The sequence below is a fragment of the Euprymna scolopes genome, chromosome 19 (assembly GCF_053919585.1).
Source record: "Euprymna scolopes isolate OS-2025 chromosome 19, ASM5391958v1, whole genome shotgun sequence".
Classification (NCBI taxonomy): Eukaryota; Metazoa; Mollusca; class Cephalopoda; order Sepiida; family Sepiolidae; genus Euprymna; species Euprymna scolopes.
Genome location: NC_136500.1, coordinates 75,286,225 through 75,310,408, shown reverse-complemented (window position 1 = coordinate 75,310,408; position 24,184 = coordinate 75,286,225). Strand labels below are relative to the sequence as shown.

At 33.3% G+C, this 24,184-nt stretch overlaps 1 protein-coding gene across 1 annotated transcript in view; it reads left to right on the top strand.

The window, feature by feature from the left end:
- Positions 1-438: 438 nt before the first annotated feature.
- LOC145239757 (uncharacterized) overlaps positions 439-24,184 on the top strand; it is a 41,332-nt gene continuing 17,586 nt past the window's right edge. Inside the window, exons 1-4 of the mRNA XM_080103165.1 lie at positions 439-1,007; positions 13,507-13,720; positions 18,770-18,935; positions 24,105-24,163. Coding sequence (XP_079959291.1) covers positions 712-1,007; positions 13,507-13,720; positions 18,770-18,935; positions 24,105-24,163 — 735 coding nt within the window. The 5' untranslated portion in view covers positions 439-711. The remainder of the gene's footprint in view (positions 1,008-13,506; positions 13,721-18,769; positions 18,936-24,104; positions 24,164-24,184) is intronic.

Here is a 24,184-nt window from a genome sequence, read left to right as displayed (position 1 = left end):
AGTTCAAGCCAAAAAAAAAAAATAAATAAATAAAAATAACAAAACAAAAAGAAAAAAACAAAACAAGGCCACATACACCAAACTTCTTTCCTTTTCGGAATAATAATCGGCACCGATGTTGTTTGCGTACAACACGGTGCCGATGCGATGCGTATTTCGCTAGAGGGGACTCGCTCGTGTAAGTCAGTCTATATATGAAATCTGAACAAATTAAAATATTATATTTAAGTGTATTTTACGTATTTTTGTGGAAAGCCCTGCACAAATATATATATATATATATATATATATATATATATATATATATATATATATATATATATATATATATATATATATATATATATATATATATATATATATATATATATATATATATATATATATATATATATATATATATATATATATATATATATATATATTCAAGAGTTATCTGCCCTTTGATATTTTTTATTGGTTAAAACAAGGAATTTCTTCGCTGTGGATGGAACGTAGTAGTTATATGCACAGTTGTTTTGATTAAGACCAAATATTGCTAAGTTTTTTTTGTTGTTATTTTTTTTTATTAAAAACACGCGATTCGCCCTGGACACACTCACGGTGTATAGGCAACACAATTGTTATATGTACAGTCGTCCTGATTAAGTGCGAACATCATCGAGTGTGTTTGTAATTTGTTCCGCGGTTTTCATCGTCATTCGCCGCAATATGGCGTCAAGGCCAGAATCTGTTGACTATTTTAGACTTCCCGAAGATCCTGAATTCTCGCAAGGAATGGAATTTTGTACGCATAAGGATTTTAAAGAAAAATTCGAGAGCTATTGCCAACGAACCGGGCAGGTTTTCTTCTGTCGAACTTTCACTTCTGTGCAGAGAGCCAACGAGAAAGTCGCTCCTTCCCGACCCAAGTTCAACATGGAACTTGCCGTTTCGACGGCCACATATCTGTGCGTACACGCGAGTGCATACAAAAGCCGGTCGACGGGGAAAAGACCAAATGCAAAGTGAGTACGACGATAGTTTCGACATCAGCTAGTGAAATCAGAGTAGGGGGGGGGGAAGTAAACTCACGAAATATTTAATTTCTCCTTCTGGCAATTGTTTAGGTAGTCATTACTATCGCCGACGTTAAAAGGAAATATTGTTAAAAAATTAGTTAAAAGCAAATTATTTGGCACTTGTGCATTTTAACATCCCCGTACAAATTTAGAAAGCCATTCTTGCCAAGTGTGTGTGTGTGTGGGGGGTAGATCTTTAACTCTAAAACTCTTCTAAACTGAAAACAAAAAAATGTAAAACTTTACAAGTGCCACTTATTTTGCTTACTGATTTAAAGCACGATTACCGAGGTGGCTGTGCTTAAAGTATTTCACTTCCGTAAATATTGAATCTGAGAAAGGTAGTCATCTTTGTTTAACCAGTGTTGTTTAACCACGTATGACTACTTTGCTCAGATCCGATATTTACAAAACTTGTGCTTATAACTAAATGCTATTTTTAAACGCAAATAGATAACAAACGAGTACATAAAGCAAAATAAATTTTTTTTGATTAATTTCCCATAATTTATGTCAGTAGTAATAATTATTACGTATGTGTGTTTGTCACTTTGCTGCAGTTTCACAGTATTTGATCAGCAATCATTATTTTACTATTAATGTTTTTTGAAAATTCAAAAGTACTAAAACGCACGGTAAATATTCAGATCCGTTACAACAGAACACCGACCGACCACTGTAATTTTTTTTGGGGGGGGGGGCAATCGAGGTCGCTGACAACGAATCTGATAATCAAACCGGGGGCAAATTTACCGTTTGCATGGTATTAACCCCTGAACCTACGAACTACTTTCCGCCATTTTACAGCTTCCGTTTACGCTACGCACGTGCGCGGCAGCATAAACGACGGCTTGCTTCACCTAGCAAACTACCTTCTCACATGGCGTACCAATCTTCCGCGGAAATTTTAAAATTAGCTGAAAAAGAAATAAAACAAGAAAAGGAAAGCACACCAAGTTGAGGATGGGGGGGGGGGTAATTTAATTTTTTTTTCCCAGAACATAGAATTTTCAAAAAGTACATTATAGCACTTTTTGGGTGGAAAAAATTACGGACTGACATTTTTTAATGACTTACAATTAAAGAAAAGTACAACAAATAGGGGGACCTTTTCTTTTTTTTTCTATTTTTTTTTTTTGTCTGATGTAGTTTTTAAATGCAGTTTATAAAAACATAAGCACCAAACATTTTTGTTTTTCGTTCTTTTTTTTTTTTTTTTTCACGGGAGGGGGATTCCTTATGTGACTTAATAGGTGAAGGTGCTTCTGCAGTTTAGTTAACCGTTTTTCCGTAAGTAGTAACGCACCGACATTTACCGATTAGAACACCATTTTTTTTTTTTTTTTTTCTTTTTACAAGGTAGTCACCATTTATCAAGACCCGGAAGCCACTCGGGGATAAGGGTTATTGTGTGTACAGTACGTTAGTTTTGGAGATCTGGTAAAGTGTCTTACTTAAGGAGGCGGTTCATCAGGAATTTGTTCACATTGGACTTGAAGACATTCAGGTTGTAGTCAGGTGGGAAACGGGCATCCGGAACAGAGTTTCACAGGCGTGCACGCACTTCTAAAAAAGAATTTGTTCATGGAATCTACATTTTGATTTTGGCACAGATAAGGAGTGGGGAAAATTTTTGACAGTGGTTTCAGCTAGGCGGGTGTTTATCATGAAAGATTGGCGAGGGGGGGGACCAGAGATTGGAGTTCAGACGAGCACCTGCCATGGTAGTAACGATAAAACAAAGACAGGCTCGCAACGTCTCTTCTGTGGGAGAGAGGCTGCAGGGAAGAGAAAAGGGCATCGCCCACTAAGCCACGAAGTCTATTTTATACTCTGTCAAGACAGGATAGGCTGTTTTTAGCAGCTCCTGCCCAGATGTGACAGCAGTACTCCATCCTTGGACGTACTTGGCTTTTATACAGATAGAGAATAGCATCAGGGGTGAGATATCTTCTGGAGCAGTAGAAGGATCCTACCATTTTTCCAGCGATCTTGGCAACTGACTTGATGTACGTATTCCATTTCAGGTCAGGGGTAAAGGTCAAGCCCAGAAACTTATCAAAACATGGAGCTTCCCCTAGACGAGAGCCACCCATATCAATTGATGCCAGATGGGGATCAGAGCGTTGATGATGTAAAGATAGGAGCTTGGTTTTAGATGCATTAAAAGTAACCAGCCACCTCCTCCCCCACTGTACCACGTGCTCAAGATCAGAGGAGAGAGAATCTGAGAGAACTTTGTCATTTATGACCTTTGATGTGTCGCCATAGATGGTTGTGTCATCAGCATAGATGTCAACGAATGATTTAAGTATGTGTTTTGGGAGATCATTGATGTATATCAGGATGAGAGTTGGGCCTAGGATGGACCCCTGAGGGACTCCAGCATTAATATTGATGGCCTCTGATTTCTGCCCATCAACTACTACTCTTATGAGCCTATCGGAGAGAAATGATTTTATGATCGAGAAAACATTTCCAGTGACCGTAGCTGGAAATCTTGTGAACTAGGCCTTATGCCATACCTTATCGAAGGATTTTTCGAAGATTTTGTTTACATTGGGGGCGCGAGCGGGGGTGGGGGATGGGCGGGTGTGGTGTTGGCGCGCGCCCCAACACCACACCCGCTCATCCCCCACCCCGCTCGCGCCCCTATTGTAAACAGTAAAATCTTCGAAAAATGTTAAATGGTGTTCTAATCGGTAAATGTTGGTGCGTTACTTTTTGAAAATTCTATGTTCCATTAAATTACCCCCTCCCCCACAACTTGGTGTGCTTTTCTTTTCTTGCTTTATATCTTTTTCATCTAATTAAAATTTTCCACGGAAGATTGTTACGCCATATGAGAAGGCAGTTTGCTAGGTGAAGTAAGCCGTCGTTGAGGTTAAAATTTTTTTTTTTTTTTCGATAAGGTATGGCATTTTTTCTCGGAAGGTTTATTGTTTTTATTTCAGGGAAGGAAGTTTTTTTTTTTTAACAAGAAATCTCTCCAAGTTCCGACTTGTGTCTGTACAATGCAGCAGCCTGTAAAAAAAATTTATGCAAAAGTTTCGTCTTGTCTGTCTCACTCCTTATAAATAAATACCTGGCTAGGTATTGCTGCATAAATTCTGCTCGAATACCAGGCCGCTTAATCCACTGTTTTACATCTAGTCACATTCATTCTACATTTTGTGTGTGAATGCTGGGATCCTGAGGGTCCACAAAATTTTCTGAGTGGTTTATGGTGTAGTGTGGAAATTACCGGTCGAGGTTAGTATATGCCTTCCAACAATCACTGAAAATTATTGAGCCCGGAAGGATAAACTTGTGCACCAACGGAATCAGAGTTTTGGCGTCCCGTTTTTCATCTGGGCCAGTCAGCGCGACAAAACTTTAAAAAAAAATTCTTTCAATTCCGCCAAAAAACCATATCTGACTAGCCATCCTTCCTCTATTATACTTTCGGCACACGATAAGGGTTTCATCGATTTCAACAGCTATCCAGTTGCCTTCAATGGGTTCCTGGTTGTTAAGCCAGTCCTCACAGACCTCGGAACAGAAGGACCGTCAATCAACTGAGGAGTGGTGCAAAATGTCCAGATTTTCGCGTACTGTTCGATGATTCCACATAGTGCTTCAAAAATGATTGATGAACATTATTACTTTCCACGCTGGCATCCGAGCAATGAATATTCCTGTGGTTTCGGCGACAGTGAAACCGCAATATTTTCTTTTTTTGGATTTTCCCACTTTTGTGTAGTGTGTGCACACCTCCAGATTCGTTTACCTTCTTGAAACGAACACTCATTTTTGCATTGCGGACATGTTTTCGCAAAAATTGCCTGCTCGTGTCTTCTTTGTGAAATGCCTTTACTGTGTCGAAATATTTGTTGCTACAACCGTAGCAGGAATCCACAGTATTGGTATTCGTCTTTTTTTTTGGCGCTTGAAGAAAATGTTAAAATAACTTTTTACAGAAAAAAAAAATAAAAAATAAATAAATAAAATAATGGAAAGAAAGAAATGTATAAAGAGATAAATGTATGAAAAAAAACAATTTTTTTTGCACAGAAAAGAGTAAGAAAATTTTTTTTTAGAATTTAATTTCACGTGGTTTTTTTGTTTGCAGTAAATGCTGAAACTGAAGAAAAAGAAATTGTCTGCTACAATCACTGACAATTTCTGCGCATGCGCACCCACTTCACCACACGACAGGCAAGAAAATAAAAAAATAAAAAAATGTCGGGCAGACATTACTATACTCGTAACCATGGCCTATGTCAGTTTTACTCATAATTCTAGTCCGTGACACTATTAAATATTTTTTGTTTTTTTAAAGAACAGACCTGACTGGAGCTGTAAACAGTTGGATATTAAAAAAACAACGACTTAGGTAAGGTAAATATTCGGGTGGTCCCTCAGTGCACTTTCACCTTTAGTTTTATAAAAAATAAACACTCCACGGTAATACCAGTTGACAGCTCGTAGAGTATTTTTCTGTCTTTCAAGAAATCGCTTCAGTGAAGTTGAATATGTACTTAAATTATCTTCGGGCCAAGTTGTAAACTTTTTAGAGTAAATAAAAAAATATATAACTCAGAGTGTAGTATCTGTTCTTTCCTTCAGATGCTGCAGTAGTGCAGTGGAGTGCTGCACTAGGTGTGTCAGAAATTTCGTGAAAATAGTGAATAATTCCACCCCATCTTTCCAAGCTTATAACTCCTCGAAAAATGTAATTCAAGCCCTATTTTTTTTTTCAATTAAAGGAGCAAGGACCAAGGTTTCATTAAAAAAAAAAAAAACGTGTTTTTTTTTTTTAAAAGATTTTAAACTTCGGACTTTACAGGTAAATTTCTAAAAAACAGTACTATTTTTTTGTTTTAAATTTGAATATATTATTTATTGACCTTTTCTCTTCAATTTGTGATATATAAGACTTTGGTACATAAATTAATTATTTACTTTTTAATAGACATTTCAAAATGGGAGGCGTGAATTATTCGACCCCCTGTCTTTCCAAGCTTATAACTCCTCGAAAAATGTAATTCAAGCCCTAATTTTTTTTTTCAATTAAAGGAGCAAGGACCAAGGTTTCATTAAAAAAAAAAGAAAAACAAATAACGTGGTTTAAAAAAAAAAAGGTTTTAAACTTCAAACTTTACAGGTAAAATTCTAAAAAACACTACGTTTTTTTTTGTTTTAAATTTGAATATATTATTTATTGACCTTTTCTCTTCAATTTGTGAGTAAATTAATTATTTACTTTTTAATAGACACTTGAAAATGGGGGGGGGGCGTGAATTAAAAAAAAAAAAACGTTTGTCTAAAATATTATATTCGGTTTATTGGAAAGAACATAAAATTTCACATTGACCCTGAAAATATCATAAAAATAGAATCAATAGAAAAATTTTGATAGATTTTTAAAGTTTAAAAATTGAAAAATATTGAGTTCGGAAAATTCATTACTGTTTAAAAAAAAAAAAAATTTCTATTACTTTTAAAACAACTTTAATAGTTTATTTTGGAAGTATAATCCATAAAGAAAATAAACAACCCACTTTTAACAGAGAAATTACGAGATTTTTATATTTTATTCGCAGTTTCGTGTTAGGGGTGTCAAAAATTCCTACAAAAATTCTGATACACCTGCACTTAAATTTCTTGTTCTCTATCAGTGGAGAAGAAATCCTTCACGACTGAGACAATTTTTATTTTTGTTCCTTTTATCCACATTAAAAAACGACCCTGTTTATATTGTACGTATCTGTTTTGGACTGAAGATCTCCGAAAAAAAATTCATTTAATTTGATCAAATAGTTTTTTTTTTTTTTTTTTTTTTTTTTTTTTTACAGCGGAAAAACACATTCTTATGAAAGCGCGTTGAAGCCAGCCATTATGGAATTTGTTGAACACGCCACGGGGAAATAACTCTATGTAAAGCGCCGATACGGCGATACTCCCTCCGCATCTTTATTATTAGTTTTTCTTCCTAAAAATTGAACCTTTTGCTCGGTATCACAAATTGTTTTTTTCGCTGTAAAAAGGAAAACTACTTGATGAAATTAAGTAAAAAAAAAATTTTCAGAGAACTTTGTTCCATAACGAATACGTGTAATATAACCTTTTTATTTTTTTTTGATATTTTCATTTTTTTTAATGTCTTGATTAAACTGTACAAGTACCAATAAAATTATTGAAAATTGTATTAAAAAAAACAAAAAAAATTTTGCATGTGTTTAAAAAACAAATACATGTTCATTATCAAACCACGTGTTGATATATAAAAGAAAATGAAACTAGACGGTGTCAGTAATATTTTTCGCTTTTGAACGTGCAAGGGTTAGAGGCTATTTTGCAACCTAAACTACACATCTACCATTCTACCACTAACATTTATTTGTTATATATTTGTTTCTTGACTACTTTTTTGTACCTCTGTGTATAGTAATACAAACCCGTTAATTCATTGTAAAATGATTCCTGATTTACAAAAATTGAATGTGCGCAAGAACAAGCATGACGACCAGTGAAAACAATACTGAATACATTGGATAATAGATAATCTTGACCGAGTCTTTACCCACCTCCGTGACTAAAAATAGTTCATCTCAAAGTTGTGTTAAGAAGCGGAAGTTGATTTAAAAACAAAAACATAAAATCCTATCCTAACTTCTTCGTTTTTTTTTTTTTGTTTTTTTCATTTTTTACTGCAATACTTAGTTTGAATTATTTTATTCTGTATCTTAACTTTTTTACCGCTTTTTGGGAATAATAATTGCTGCTAAATATTTGAAAATAACAACAAAGAATAAATAAAGAAGAAAAATGTTTAACCCCCTCCTCCTCCAAAAAACAAAAAAAAAACAAATAAAAGTAGAAAACCAAATAAAGTTATGTTTGGAGCTTATGCACTTCTGTTACAGTACTATTAAAATTTAATAGTATTTTTAAGTTAAATTCAGGTTTTACGATATTTTTTTATTAAATTGTTAGATGAAAGTACTGAATAATTACAAAACACCCTCCTCTCCCCTTGTTAAGAATGGCTTTCAAAATAATGTTATTATTTCAGCACACTAATATAATTGCACAAGTACCCTATGTTTCGTTTCATTTCGATAATAGTTCGCTGAAAAAATGAAAACAAAAAGAAGAAAGCGATGTTTCGTTTCATATTTTCATTTCTGGTTCAATATTTTGTTGTCTTAATTTAACTTCGAGACAAACTATTTTGTTGTGCTGAATCACACCCTCATGATTACCAGATAATTGAGGTTTTGATATCATAAAAACTATTTGTCAGCGACAATTTTAAATGTGATATTAATTCAAAACAGACCCAAATACCTCTAAAAATCAACTTTTTAAAAGTGGGTCTTTAGCTGGTACTTTAGCGCATTTTGACCAGCATACAAAAATAATGAAAATGTGAGAGAAAAAATTGTGTTTACATTATCGACACCTTAAAACAACGTTCTTATGTATTGATTATTTTGAAAGTGTAAGTATACGTGTGTTTAATAAATTTAGCAAAAATGAACTAATGGTCAGATTTCCATGAAATTTTCGATATTCATTTATTTTTAAATTGCACTTCTGTAGTATTCGGGCGACTGCCATTGTTGTGGTGGGGGGCAATAACTCCAGTTTCTTCTTCATCAAATAAATAACAAACAAAATTTTTTTCCAAATAAAAAAGCATAAAACAAAAAGTATTTGAAAATTAAAACATTTATTGTATAAAAAATCTATCAAAATATAATTGCAAAAACATTTATTGAAAAGTCTGCATAAGAAAATATAATTTTAATAAAACAATTTTGTAATTAAAGCAACATTAAATTTATAAATAGTTTTCTTTTCTCTTTCTTTTTTTTTTTTTTTTTTGTTCAAACAAATAAATTATTTTAATGAAACATTTTTCGAATTAAAGCAGCATTGAAGGGTCGGCAATGGATTTATAATTTAGATGAAACATTTTTCTGAATTAAAGCAATCTTAAAATATTAAAGCAATATTAGAATCTTTTTTTCCGAATCATTTTTTGAATTGAAGTAAAACTGAGTTCAACATCATGTTTGAAACTACAAGGGATAAATTTCCTTTATTTGGTTGAACACACTTTCTAACAGATTGTTCTTAAATTTCTGCCGCCACATAAACTTTGCTAAGTAGGATTCTATCATGAGTGTGTAGGTCCCACACTCAGCTTTGTTCTGTCTTTTAGCATGCTGCCACATGTTTTCTACATGATTCATAGTAAAGGGTCAAAAAGTTATGTGTGTTTGATCCACAAATGGTGGGATCTTTCTGACTCTAAGCTGTCATATGCACGCCGACAATCCAACATGATGATGGTACCTGGTTGCACATATTCTTTGAGCATTGGAATTAATGTGGCTGTATCTCTGGATGGTACGGTCACTGAAAACCCCAATTTGGTGACCGGGTCATAACACCAAACACCCACAATTGTCGCCTGACACGTCTTGTGTTGTTTTTCCACTGTAAAAATAGGTTTTCATCTATTTCCATGGTGCACCCTTCCTCACCAAGAACTTGTGGATTTCTGAGAAAATGCTCAAAAAGAGTCCTCTTAAAAACATTCCCTAATCGCCAATGGTGTAGTCAGACATAAATCGGCATTTCCTGCGAACGTCCTTGTACGTGGACATCTCATATGCCCAAATATAAATAAATATGATCAATTCCGTTAGGGGAAGTTTAGATTGAAAAAAAAAATTCCTACTTTTCCGGACTTAAACATTTTCCCAAAAAGTCTGGTATCTCCAGCTTTTGCTGGTTTGTAATTCCATGCTTTGTCCGCATCGACACTGCTGCATGACCGACAACAATCTATTAGTCTGCATAAAGTCGATTCTCAGGGTTCTGAAGTCAACAATACAATATCACACATATTTATAGAATTTGTAAAGTTAAAACAAAGGAAAGGAATGCTCATTTTTACATTTAAAAAACAACTTTATTTGTCATCTTTGTTAGTAGCGTGTATATGAGAGAAACGGGTTAGTGGCGTAAAGTATTCTTGTGTGTAAGGATAGATTGAATATTATACTGGCTTATTGAAGGAGAGAATAGTTCAGTGTACACGTGTTGTAGTCTGTTTTAGTCCGGACAAAGGATTAGACAGTTTTGAAATGTAGATTAGATAAGCCGGTTAACGGAGAAAGAAAGAAAAGTATTCAGTGTGTTTACGTGTTGTAGTGGGCAGTAGGAGTGTGCGTCTAGTCTATGTATCGACGTGAGCAGTCCTGTAGCATGATAAAGAAAGTTTATGTGTAGTGCCGCATGTGGACAAAGGATTAAAGAGTCCCGTAGCATGAGAAAGAAGGTCGTGTGTGAAGATAGCCATGTTGGTTTGTGGTACTCACGTTAGCATGGGTCCAAAGCCCCAGGTGATATCTGCTGCCAGCCAGCAGGGAGAAAAGAGAGTGTTGCTGGTTTCGCATTGTATACACTCGACCATGTGACTGAGAGCTGGCTTGTGATTAGACAAGCCAGGAAGACGGTAGATTTAAATCTTGAGCCACATAATTTCACCCCTGCCTGTGATTGTAGCAATTTTCGACTGCTACAAATTTACATCCATTTTTTTGAGAAATTCCCAAAAAGTATGAGTTATTGTCCTCTATTCTTTGGCCGAAAAGCACCACCTGGCTACAGTTTAGTGAAAAGCACCCAAAAACATGACGGCAGCCCGAATATTGCAAAAGTGCCCTTTAAATTAATTTATATTTTCAAAGCAGTTTTAGTTATATTTTTTTGTAGGTGCCCCCCCCCCATACACACACCTCTATATTTCATGTTACAAAGATTGAACAAAGTTTATTTAGGTTAAGCAAAACACACAATTTTTATTTCACTTACCTTAAAGTTGTAATAAAAAAATGGTCATAAAATCAATATTATGTTTAAAAAAAGAAAAAATTTTTCTCATTAATATATAATATAATTAATCGAATTACAAAAAGCAAAACTACAACAAAAAAAAAAACAAAAAAAAAACAGAATTCTACAAAAATAATTAATTTTTAAAAGATTTAAATGCATTTTTGTATCCTGGAAAACCAAATGAAGACTTGCCATTAAAACGTTGACTTTTATTTGGGTCTGTTCCAAACACATATCACATTTAAAATTGTTGCTAGCAAGTAGTTCTCATGAGATGAAGATCTACATTTTCGGATGTGTTCTTTATAAATTTACTCATTGCCATGTTGAATATTGTTGTTTACAAGTCATCTGGTCTCGTTTTCAAAAACAAGTCAATTCGATTTTCCGAAGGGGGGTGGCACTGGTCATGATAGAGTCGCCATTTTTTCTCAAAGATAGCCACAAAGTAGGTGTTCAAATTTAGTAGAATGTTATAATTGAAAACTGATTCCCAACGGTAAGTCATAAAAAAAATTTTTTTTTTAAATGTTCTAAAGTTACATTTAAATAACAATTTTCCATTGTGCAGAGTTTCTTTTTGCCTTCTCGATTTGAAGTTAATTTTTTAAATTGAAGTGAACACTAGGATACTTCAATTAAAAGTCAAATATGAACAGGTAAAATTATAGAGGAATAAAAGTCGAATCAAATGAGGTATACGTTGTATAAACAGTTCCATTCAATTTAGCTTAAATTTGCTGTTTTTGAAAAAATGACAAGTGCAGATTTTACTTTTTGCCGGCACTGACCATTTCCTACTTTGAAATGACTGATTTTCAGTCATAGATTGCAGTTACATCCTTTGGCTTTTAAGAACTCTTCAACAGTAACCAATATGATAAAACTAATTCAAAAACTTTTATTTTTACTTGTAATTAGTTTTTTACTTGATCATTTTTTTTGGAATTTTGACTAATTTCAGCATGACATAATCATATTCATTTTTTTTTTTTTTTTGTGGACTGTTATCCTCATCTTCATAATTGTTGTTTCACCACGTTTTGGCCAACTTATCCCCTGACCTTCTTCAGGTAATTCTTCGGAACTTGTGGCACAGTGAATAGAATCGTTAAGTCTCTATGGTTTCAGGTGAGCATTGTCTGAAGATAGCAGTTTCAATCCTACCCAAAGCAGGCCAAAGGATTAGTTGGCCAAAACATGGTAAGACAACAACAACTATGGAAGGCAGTAATTACTGGGGATACAATTACAAGACTCAGCATTCTTATCCTGTCGTGGTTAATCACCTGAAGGTGTGTTGGCCGAAATGTGGTGAAACAACAAACACCATGAAGATGAGGATACCAGTTCACACACAAAAAAAAAATGAATACACAAATTACTCATCTCAAAGGATTCCAATAAAAATAATATATAATGACATAATCATGTTTTTTACCTAAAATGCATTTGAAATCTCATTATACTGTAGAAGCATCAAAAATGTTACATTTTTACTATCATCCTCAAAAAAATAAATCTAATCCTACTTTTATATGTAAACAACCTGAAAAAATATCTGCGAAACAGGAATTAAAAAAAAAAGTTTTTTTTTTTTTTTTTTTTTTTATATATTTTAAGATGTTATTTGACATTTAAGAAATCCCAAAACAATTTTTTTTTTATTTACCTTAAAGAAATGATAAGCAAGCTTTCAACCATATAAAGTCTTTTGCAATTTTTTGTCAGAGATATAAATATTTCTTGTGGATGAAAGTATGACAAGCTGTTTATTGTGGATGGTTTAATGGTCTGACTTTTCTTATACCAGATAAGTGCATAGTTATTGAAATAATATTGGTACTTTTGAGATATTTGAGATGTTCCTATTTACTTGCCTCCCTACAAGGGCAAAGTTAGACACAAGGTCAGTTTTTAATGTAGGAAAAATCCAGCTCCCCCAAAAAAAGGGCACTCTGGATAGGAACAAAAATAAAAATTGCCTCAGTCATGACGGTTTTCTCCTGCACTGACTGAAGACAGAAAAGGTGAAGCATAGTATCAGAACAGATACTACACTTTGCTCCTACCGAAAAGGCCAAGAAGGTGTTTAAGATGTTATTAGAAATTTAAGGAAGCTAAAAAGCTAAAAAGCGATATTATTAAAAAAAAAAAATTTTTTTTAAATAAATTATTTATTTGCCTTAAAAAAATAAGTCTTCATCCATATAAGGTCCTTCTCAACCTAAAAATGCAGGCTTCAAACAAGTGAAAAATCTTTATAAAAGTCATGACAAATGCAAATTAATCATCAGTGAAACAATAATTATTAGATCAAGCCAGCTTGAATATTAGGCAAATCCCATTATTAACCTTTTGAAAAAAGGTAATAAAAAATGACACTGAATTGCAAGATTTATTTTTCATACAGGCTTCATTTCAACAGTTGATACATTGAATCTGCTTAATATGATCAATAGCACAGCTCTGTTTCCGGTAGGAAAGTTGAAATCATGCCAGTCAAAATCTAATATTTACGTTCTGATTTCCACTTTTTCTAAATCAGATCGCAACGGAAACATTGTCCTGCCAAGCTGCTTCTATCTGCCAACCGATATAAAGGCGACAAATCAGGATCTCTGCAAGTACTAAGGATATCTGAACTTTCCGTGTGTCATAATCATGATGTGTCACCAACAGATTATGCTTTCTATGCTCGGAATCGAAACCGACTCACCGATGAACAGCAGGTTTTTGTGAAACGTGCTCTTAACCTTAAGGTATGTTCTGCTCTGTGCGATCTAGACTGTTATATGGCCATTTTCTGAATGCTTTGGAAGAGCGACCATCTCAGAAGTAAAGTTCTTCAAGTTAAACCTGGATGATCTCATAAGGAGAATAGAAAGTGGATCTTGGGTTTATTTTCAGCAGCCGCGTAACTCTCGCTTCCCTTATTTTGTTGTTTAGTCCTCACATTCCAAGAGCGATGTTTCTAACAAAGAGGGAAGAATTACTGTTTCCTGAATCAAAATCTATTCCATCTAATACTTATCGTTGGCAAATCTTTTACCTTGAAGTACTATTTATTTATTTTTTAATTCCTTACATCAAGTTGCTTCATACTGTGCCTGGAATAATGTCCATAAAAAAATATGAGTTGTCCTGAAATTAGACTGCCCTTATGAGATTATCAAGGTTTAATTGCAATATTCTATCTTTTGATAGTTTTGGTCTCTCTTCGATCGTTCAAAAAAAATTTGTGTTGCTTTACAATAATACCCCCCCCCTCCAAGAAAATTGCTTATTATTATTTAACGTGTCCCAATTTTGGCATTGGTGCTTTTTTATTTAGGATTTGTTTATTTGTTAAGTGAATTGAACTTCTGCATGGAGCTCACAAAGGTTGTGTTTAAGGATTGTATGGTTTGTATGAAGTCCTCCTTGCCCGTCACAGTTATTCGTTAACTTGCAGGAGTGGAGATTTTTACTGCCAACACCAGAGCAAGACTCAGCAGTTGCAAAGTCGGGGAAAGTTTGATCCGGAACACACAAAGGAATGGCTCAGAAGCAATGTGCCACTTTCACGTCATTGATTTGTGGTTCCACGCCGCACACATCTGTGTGTTACATACAAAGGCTGAGATGACCAGAGAATGACGGATCTTGATGCTGACTCCTCCTGGATTTGCTAGAGCCATGTTAGTCAGGTTGCATCCCTAATACAGCTTGATGCCAAATCTGTCTACCATAGGTACATGTGCCAGGAACCAGAGTTCTAGATGGCAAAGCTCTGAGATTACTACATTATCAGCTGCTACTACAATGTAAGAAATGGTTGAACTTCAAAGGGGAGGGGCGTGATAATCATACACATTTCGACTTTCAATGCATTTCAATAACAGAATGGAGTGAATATTGGGTTTACTTTCAGCAGCTTCATAACTCTCGCTTTTCTTATTTTGTCCTTTAGTCCTCGTATTCTATGAGCGATGTTTCTGACAAAAGGGAAAGATTTTCTGTTTTCTATCCATATAACACTTAATATTCATTGGCTTGTTTTTAACCTTGAAGTGTTTTTTGTTTTTGTTTTAGCTCCTTAAATCAAGTGGCTTCATGCCTTGCCTGGAGCAATTTTCATTAAAAAGGAAAAAAAAAAAAAACAGACAAATAGTTTTTATTTCATTTTACTATTCACTTACTCTACCATACATCTGTAAAAGCTAAAAAGAAAAGTTTTGGATATTTAGGCGTTCTATTGACATATTTTTTGACACTCTTAGGTTAGGAAAACTATTTGTCATCATATTTGATTTAATACCTGTTTTACATGTTCACATGCTGAGTTGGATGGATTTTAGAAACTGATTTCCAAACTAATCTTAACTTTTCTTTGAGAGTTATTGACTTAATTGAGGCAAAATTATTTATAGACCGAATGCACTTCCTGACATCAACTTAGTGAGGTGAAGGGGGCAAGTTGATATTTATATAGTATTGGGCACAAGTGAAAGTCTCAGTTCCAAAGAAATTAACAGGAAAATTCTTTGATATACTTACGTACGTGCAAAAATAAGTATCTACACCAAAAAGTAGGAAAGATTATTGTGTAGAATTTTAATCTATATATATAAAAGCGAAAATGTATGTGTGTATGTATGTTCGCTTTTCCTCAATGTCCACGAAAGGCTTCTTTCAAAGAAGTGCTTGCTCGCTTCACAACTTTTAAAAACTTTTTATATCATCTATAAATTGTAATATCTACGAATTATCCACGGAGCTCGCCTCTCTATTTAATTTTATTGACTTTCAAACGTTAATTATTCCACATTTCCCGCATCGGCACGTGTTACATTCGGTTTTCGGTATAAAAAAAGCGAACCTCGACTCTAATCACAGGCCCAGAGCCAGTTTGGTCAATGTCGACTTTGTCATATCAGACTGTAGCTTTCATTTCGCTCCTCCTAATAAACAGGGAGCGGATTTTTAAAAACAAACAAACCGATTTATCCCGCACAAAATCGTAACTGCTGAATACCTATCGCCGTCACGTCAATCAAAAACGCGCACCTGTTTTTTTTAAAACACTTTACTATTTTCCAACTGCGCGTCATCAACGCTTCGGGTTTTTTTCACATACCCCAAAAAACACCCGGGCAACGCCAGGTACCCCTCGCTAGTCTATATATATAAAAGCGAAAATGTATGTATGTATGTATGTCTGCTAAAAACTTTTGACCGACGGAACAAAAATTCACAAACTTGGTCTCATATGAAAGCCCCACCCTCTGGACGACAAATATCGAAAAATTGGCCCAAAAGGACCATCAGAAGTGCATCAACTGATCGATTTTCTGCAGGGGGGGGCAAAAAAAAAGTGACATTTTAATGTTAAACATTACATATTTTTAAATCGATTTATAACTGCCCCAAAAAATACGAGCGCCAACTCTTCTACATAAAGTATACACTGGGCCGTTTATTTTGGGTCAACTTGTATTTAAAACCTGCTGAGTCATGTCATGTTATCTTGATGTCAGCAAGCTGTAATGGCAGTCTGAATTTAAAAAAACATTGTTGTTATCAGTAAAAAAAAATTTAACCCTCACACAAGCTAAACTATGAACTTCTACGCTATGACAACGTTACCAAAGTTAAAAATAGTTAGATACGATAGTTAAATGAAAAATAACAAGCCAAAAATGTGAAGTAAAAAAAAAAAAAAAATATGCTTACAAAAAATATTAACAATTGAAGTTTTTACAAAAAAACAAACCCAGACGCCATTTTCTTTTTTAGTAACACTCTTTAGAGTAAGGAAGACGAAGTGTGAGAGAGAGAGAGAGAGACGCAAACAGAGAGAGAGAGAGATGTCTAGACAGAAAACGAGAAAAACGTTAACTTTTTCACCCCGAAATCGACAATTTTCGACAGGGGGTGGGGGTCAACAACGCATGTGTCAGATGACGTCATGACGTCGTGACCTGATTTACTTTAAATAGTTGAAAAACCGAACAAATTTTATACACGTTGCTTTAGCTCAGGTAGTTAAGGTCTTGGTTCATTATCTAAACGTTTTGGGTTCGAATCGTGGTGTGAGATGTTTTTTTTTTTTTTTCGATTTTTTAAATTTAAATATTGAACCCTGTATTATTTAAGCCATTTTTCACGTAACGTTCGTTTTCCTGTTTTTTTTTTACTTCGCTTATTCTTAGCGACACCGCAAAACACCCGGGTACCCACCGATTTTTTAAATTTTAATATCGAAACAGGCTTATTTAAGCCATTTTTCACGTGTTCGTTTTTCTGTTTTAATCGTTCGTTTGCCTTACGTTAGTTTTTTTTTGTGTTTTTTTTTCGATGTTTTGATTACCCACACCCACTTAATTAAAACGTTATTTTCTTTTCTTACTTCGCTTATAACAATACTTACATCGTCATCGTAACGCTCGACGACTTTCAAACATCTTTCACTTCTGGCTGGCCGATTTTATTTTCAAACTTCGCCTCAGGGCTTTGGCTTCGATCCTACCCCCCCCCCCCCCGGTTTCTTTTTTATTTAACATCACACACACATACAAACACCCGGGCAACGCCGGGTACCCCTCGCTAGTTAAAAATAAAAGCCAGTTCTATCATATTTTGCTGATCCGTCAATAATAAGAGCAGAAGTGCTGTGAAGCAAAGGGAGATAAGTCAGTCTGTCGTTTAACCAAGTAATAATGAATGGTGGATTGGCAAAATACAATAAAACTGATTTTTATTTTTAATTAAAATTTTACTTGATAATTTTTCCTAATTTTTGTTGAGGATACTTATTTTAGCATGGCACATGAAATATATCAAAAAGTTTTCCTGTTAATTTATTTGGAACTGCAATTTTCACTCATGCATAATACTATATAAGCACTAAGTGTTTTTATTGAGATACCATCTCTAGGTGATTGCCCAAGGCTAAAGAGCATTTGATCTGTCCAAATATCTTAATTTTAATTTCATCCAAAATGCAGAGTATTCCAGCATTTTCATACCGTCATCTAAGGATACATTCTTGGCAATTATTCTGATAACCTAGAGATCAGCTCCTTGATTGTTGGAGTCAGGCATAGTTTGGCTCAGTATAAGGAGATATACCTTCTCAGGCATTACATCTGCTTTTTGAAAGACTTGGTTTATTGCTGAAACCTGAAGTGCTTTTACTGGGAAAATGTTGGCAGATCCATTCACAGCTATTTTTGTATCTAGTCAGTGTCCTCTTGGAGGAACTAGCTTCCCTATATTCCGGCTTCATAACACATCTTGCTGCAATGAGAGACACGTAAATAAAGGCTATTGGAATACTTATACTAAAAATTGAATAATTAAAAAAACTAAAAGAAAATTTTAATCTACAAATTTCTTCATATCGCAGCAAAACCTAGTCAACATAAGAAAAAATTTTTTTAATTTTATTTATGTACTTTTTTGGATATTATTCAAAAATAAAACGTTTTCCTCAGTTGTTATTTAAAGAAAAGTACTTTCCAGAATTTTAACTGCACTTAACCTTAAACTAACTCTAACTTTAAGTTTTAGTTCAGCAAAAGTCAGTTTGATTTGGTTCCAATTCAGTAGGAGCAGCAAAGAAAATTACTTTTTTTTAAAAGTTTAATAAATTGGTTTGCTTCGTTTTCACGGTATATCAACCATTTTGATGATTATTTAATTTTTTTTATTTAAATATTTTATTTAGCAATTTCAGCAAGCTGTTGTTTGACAGTGTGTAATGCTATTTAATGAAACTCTATTGAATGAAATTTTATTTAATGTAATTCTATTTAATGAAATTCTAGGTTAAATCTGCCACTGTAAAAGAATGTCTCCAACAATTGGGCAAAGAAGTAAAAAGTCAAGATATACGTAATATGAGAAACCGAGCACGACGGCAAGTAAAAACGGAAAAAAATGTGGACATGAATTTGATTAAAAACATCTTGAAATTCAAGGAAACAAATGAAGGTATGGCAATTTTACATTAATAGTCTAACAGAAATGTGACTGATAATTGCACACATTTTTTATATATATATTTTTTATATATAGATTTAATCATAAAGTATGTGTGTGTGTGTGTGTGTGTATATATATATATATATATATATATATATATTTTGGCAGCAAGTCATTATTTAGGCACGTCTGATTGAACATGACAGTTATTCCTTTTTCCGATCTTTCTGGACATCTTTTTTATTTGCCAAGCGGTCTTTTTAATTTCAGCAGGCATATTATATAGAATGGCAGCCAAAAGTTGCGGTTCAGCCATATTTTTCTCAAGCGCTTTCTATGAGTGCATCCGATTATCGTCAGGAGCAATTGTTTACTTTTCCTATACCTTTTCCTTTGAGGCTTGGTGTATTTATAATTTTTTTTTAATTGGCTATAAAGGTGGGTGCAGGAGGGTGGGGCGAATTATCTTTATTTTATTTTATTTTTAATTTCAATTTTCCTATTTTATAGTTTATTAATTTAGTTTCATGTTATCTATTAAATACTGTTCGTATATTTGTCCCAGTGTTAAATGAGATTCGGTTTAAAAAGGGCTGTAGTTTTTTTTATAAGTATGGCTTTTAGTAATTATAGTCTTTGTGTGCAGTTGTTAACCTATTGAATTTTAGCAATTTTAGTTAAGATATTTCTAATGTCAGACGATTGTAAGTTTTTATCGTGGGATGTTAGGTGTTGTTTTATGGCGCTATTGTCAGCTAAATGATAGGTTAGTTATCGGGAGAGTGTTGTTGTGTGTCCTATGTATGAGTTTTTAAAGTGGGTTCAGAGAGATTCTTCGAAGGGGCAAATAAATTCATTCTATATAATATGCCTGCCAAAATTATAAAGCTGCTCGACAAATGGAAAATATATCCAGAAAGATCGGAAAAGGGAATAACTCTGTCATGGTCAATCAGACGTGTCTAAATATATATATATATAATATAATTCAATATAGGTAAACAAAATTACCATTAGTCGCGACAATAAATGTTTCAGTCTAAAAAGGCAACAAAAACAGCATCTGGTCATAATCAAGGCAAGACAATTAAGGTTAAAAATCTTGCTTTAACTAAGACCAGAGGCTGTTTTTTTCGCCTGATGAAGTCTTTTTAGACAAAAACAGTAGATTTATTGCTGCGACTAATAGTAATTTTGTTTACTTAAATTGAATAAAATAATATCTTGTTCTTTTTATTGAGCACTATTGTGAAATTCAATAGTTTTTACTTTTGGATATTTTTAACCTTGTACAAATATACATATATATATATATATATATATATATATATATATATATATTTCGAAGATAAAATAAAATAAATGTTTTTAACCCGACTTAAACTGGTTTTGTATTATGCTTTAGTGTTCTCTGCCTTCTTATTTCTTTTTTCTTTTCTTTTTTTTTGTGGCTTTTATTGAAGCATAAACTGCTTTATGCGTTTCAGGTTCGTTCCATAAATTGCAGTTGGAAACATTTGGCTTTATATTGAAGCACACAATGAATAATATTCCAAAATTATTAAAATAATTCAAAATTATTTGTTTTTAAAATTTTTATTAATAAAATAATTGCCGTTTATCCAGTTTTACCTCAATGTTAAAAATTATAATTTCACAAAAAATTTATGCACGTACCTATTAGATTAAAAACTACGTAAATTCATTCTATTTTTTTTTTTTTTTTTATCGGTAAACAATTTCTAGCCAGTATTATTATGATGACTATGTAATATTTAAACTTTAAATTATGTCCCCTGCCCATTGTCTTTAATGTAAGTGTATAAATATGGTAGAACAAGGAATGAAGACAAGACACGGATATTTAACATTAAAATGCACATTGTGCGCCTTTATTATATGTTCAACATGACCGTCTACCTCTGCCTGGGAGCATTGCCCCATGTAAAGGTATCGATTTCTCATTAAGGGCATACAACTCTGGTACTATGTTAACATGTTATTTTATTTTTAATTTTTTTGAGCGAAAGAAAAACTTTGTCATCTGAGCTGGAACTCCTTAAATCTAGAGGACAGTCATTTGTTACAGATGGGTCCAGACCTAGCTTTGAGTCCTTTTTGTATTATTTCCATTGTTTGCAGGGGTTTGTTCCTTGGTAACAGAGCACAGATGTAAATATCAAACCGCGTATGAAATGATGTCACCGTAAGGAAAAAGAAAAAGACTACAAAAAAGGAGAAAGATCATGTTAGAGAAGTATGTGATGTCATGAGTGGTGGGAGAATGAGGAAATAAATGTCATTACAAAAAAAAAAAACTGTGTCGAGTTATTACTTGTCTTATGTTCCTTGTAACATACACTGCTTCAATATGTTGGGTCTACGTGAGTAAACATGTGTAACGTTACATCTTCTTGGTGTTCTTGGTATGGAAGGTGGTATCGGCCTTATTTGTGTTTGAGGGTGTTGACTCTCTAGAGGTATTGGCTGGGATAAGATAGGCAATTGTGGGGCATGGTTGTGTGCATCTGCGTTTAGTCTGCAGAAATAATGGTGGTTTCGGAGTGTGGTTCTCCTGCTGCTATCATATAATTTGCGGTTCTGTGTGTGAAGGAGGGTTTCAACAACTGTGCCAGTGTTGTCCAACTGCAGGGGTTTTTGTGTCCATTTTGATTGTTAATGGGTCAAGTTGTTGCCTGTTCTCAGTGTGTTTGGTGCTGTTGACGAACCCTTGGTTGATTGCCCTCTCGTTCATGTTGGCAAGTACCAATCACTCTCAGTGGAATTTTGTTGGGTAAGTGATCATTCAAAGGATGAGAGAGCAGAAGTTCTGCTGGTGATGCACCTATGTCTGGTGGTGGGGTTTTGAGATATAGTAGATGTACTTTTGTCACTTCGTCTGTATCCAGTGAACCACTAGGACTAATGTTTGTCGTGAGTATCCACTTTATGCGCTTGACAGCTGCCACGGCTCTACCATTGCTTTGCAAATAATGACACTCGCAGGGATATGCCCCATGTTTTTAGAAATGTCTTCTATTCATCAGAGTTATCCTCCATCACAAGCAATTTCCACCGGCACACCGTAATTCCTGAGGTATCCGTATAAAATATTGCATATTGTGGAGACTATGGCATCTTGGTGTCTAACCTGAGTACCTACAGCATATATCATATATAAGAAAGTGGCGAACGAGACAATTCGTTAAAATGTTTTTTTCTTTTTAAAAAAGAGAAATACTTGATTAATTTGCGTAATTTGTAGTGTACTGTTTTTTTTTTTTTAAACCTAACACATAATAAATTTTTGTGCTATTTTATTTTATTTTTGCAAGCAATTTTTAATATTGTGGTAAAACTAGATAAACACTAAATAATTGAAAATGCAAAACAGAAAAATACAAATTGACTGCAGGTGTCTCAATATAAACAAATGTAAAGGGAGATAACTCTAATACGTTGTACATTTTTACACAAATATTGCTTATTGAGTTAATAATATCGACAGCATTGTGTGCTCTTTTTGAGTTCTGTATTCTGTGAAGTGAATGGATTGTCGATAACAACTGAAATTAGTCTCTTCTGTTTAATGTTTCCTTAATGTTTTCCATTTTTCCTATAGTTGAAAATGTAAGTTTTGTAAAGAAAATACTCAAATGAATTTATTTTTCAGAATGGTTTTATTTTTAACAAATAATTTTTTTTCTTTTTTTACAAAAAAATAAAATATGTTCTAATAAAAATATTTTAAAAGTAGTGAATATAGTTTACATGAAAAAAGTATTTACTTTGAAATGTGTTTTTATAAATACTCAAATGAATCATAAACAAATTTTTTTTTCAAATTTTATAAAATAGAAATTATTTAAATATTAATTTACTAGTTTGTACATCCAGTGTAACAAAAAATCCATCGTCACAAACATTAATTAATGAGAAACAAATTACCTCCTTTTATACAGCTCTTTATCAGTTAAAAATCATTAAAACCATTTCCTCTCCAAAAATTTTCCAAAGAAATACCAAAAAAACCTATGGCTGTCTGTTTACAATTTCAAATTGGCTATTTTATTTTATAATTAAAAAAAAAGTAATGTTGAGAGGGAGATGTAATTTTTTTTTTTTTTACTTTAGATTCGTTTTAAAATTTAAAAGAAACTGTTTAATTGGCCTTTAGGCCAAGATCACAGTGTAGTATCTGTTCTATTGCTACACTTCAGCTTTTCTGTCCTTGGTCATTTTTTAAAATTTTTATAACCTGGCAGGTTAGTGTCCATTCTATGGTATTCTGTAGAAACAATTGAAAAAAAAAAAAAACGATGAAAATAAAAAAATGCCATATATACCATAATTCTATATGTACACCGTTTTTGCTTTTTTTGTTTTTTGGCTTGTTTTTATTTCATGTGAAAAAAGGCTAAATTTGCAAAATTTGGCCAAAAAGGTTGATGCTTTCAAAATGGAAGATCAGTTTACTAGAACGCTGTATTAGAAACCGAGCACCCTTTACAAATCTTTAAATATTGAATTTTTTGGATAATCTGGCAGATTAGTGTCCATTCTATAGTATTCTGTTGAAAAAAAAAGATGAAGATAAAAAATACAAAGGGGGTTACGTAATTATTTAGAAGCTATTATTTAACATGGGGAGGGAAAGGGTCGATGCTAAGTTATCTCCCCATGGCGCCTCCTCTCCCTTCCTCGTGGTCTAAAAGTCCAAACATGGCTACCTCCTGCTCGCTGTCATAGATAATTGTTTATCTGCTATGAAAAAAAACTACTTGATCAAATTAAATTAAATTTTTTTCTGAGAACTTAATTTCATAAGGGTATGTACAATATAATTCTTTTTTAATATTTTCAGTTTTTAAAGTCTTGATTAAACTAAACAAGTACCATCAATTCTTTTAGCTTTATAAGGTTAAAAAAGAATTTACTAAAAAATTGTTTGAAATTTATTTGTTTTATTTTATTTTTTATTCACTTTATTTATGTGTTCTAAAAATTTTCAGCTACCATGGAATTTCCATCTTCTAGTTCTTCTAGTTATTATTATTATTATGATAGCATATTTTATTAAACTCTTTCTCTCTCTCCCCCGCCTCTAAAAATATTATTGATTTTTTTTTTTTTCTTTTCAACTAGTATTATTAATTATTATAATTATTGTGATTTCAGATTTAGAAGAATCAAACAATGAGAAGTCTGTAAACTCTTCACTTTATCAAGAAACACAAGTTGGTATTTTTTTTTTTTCT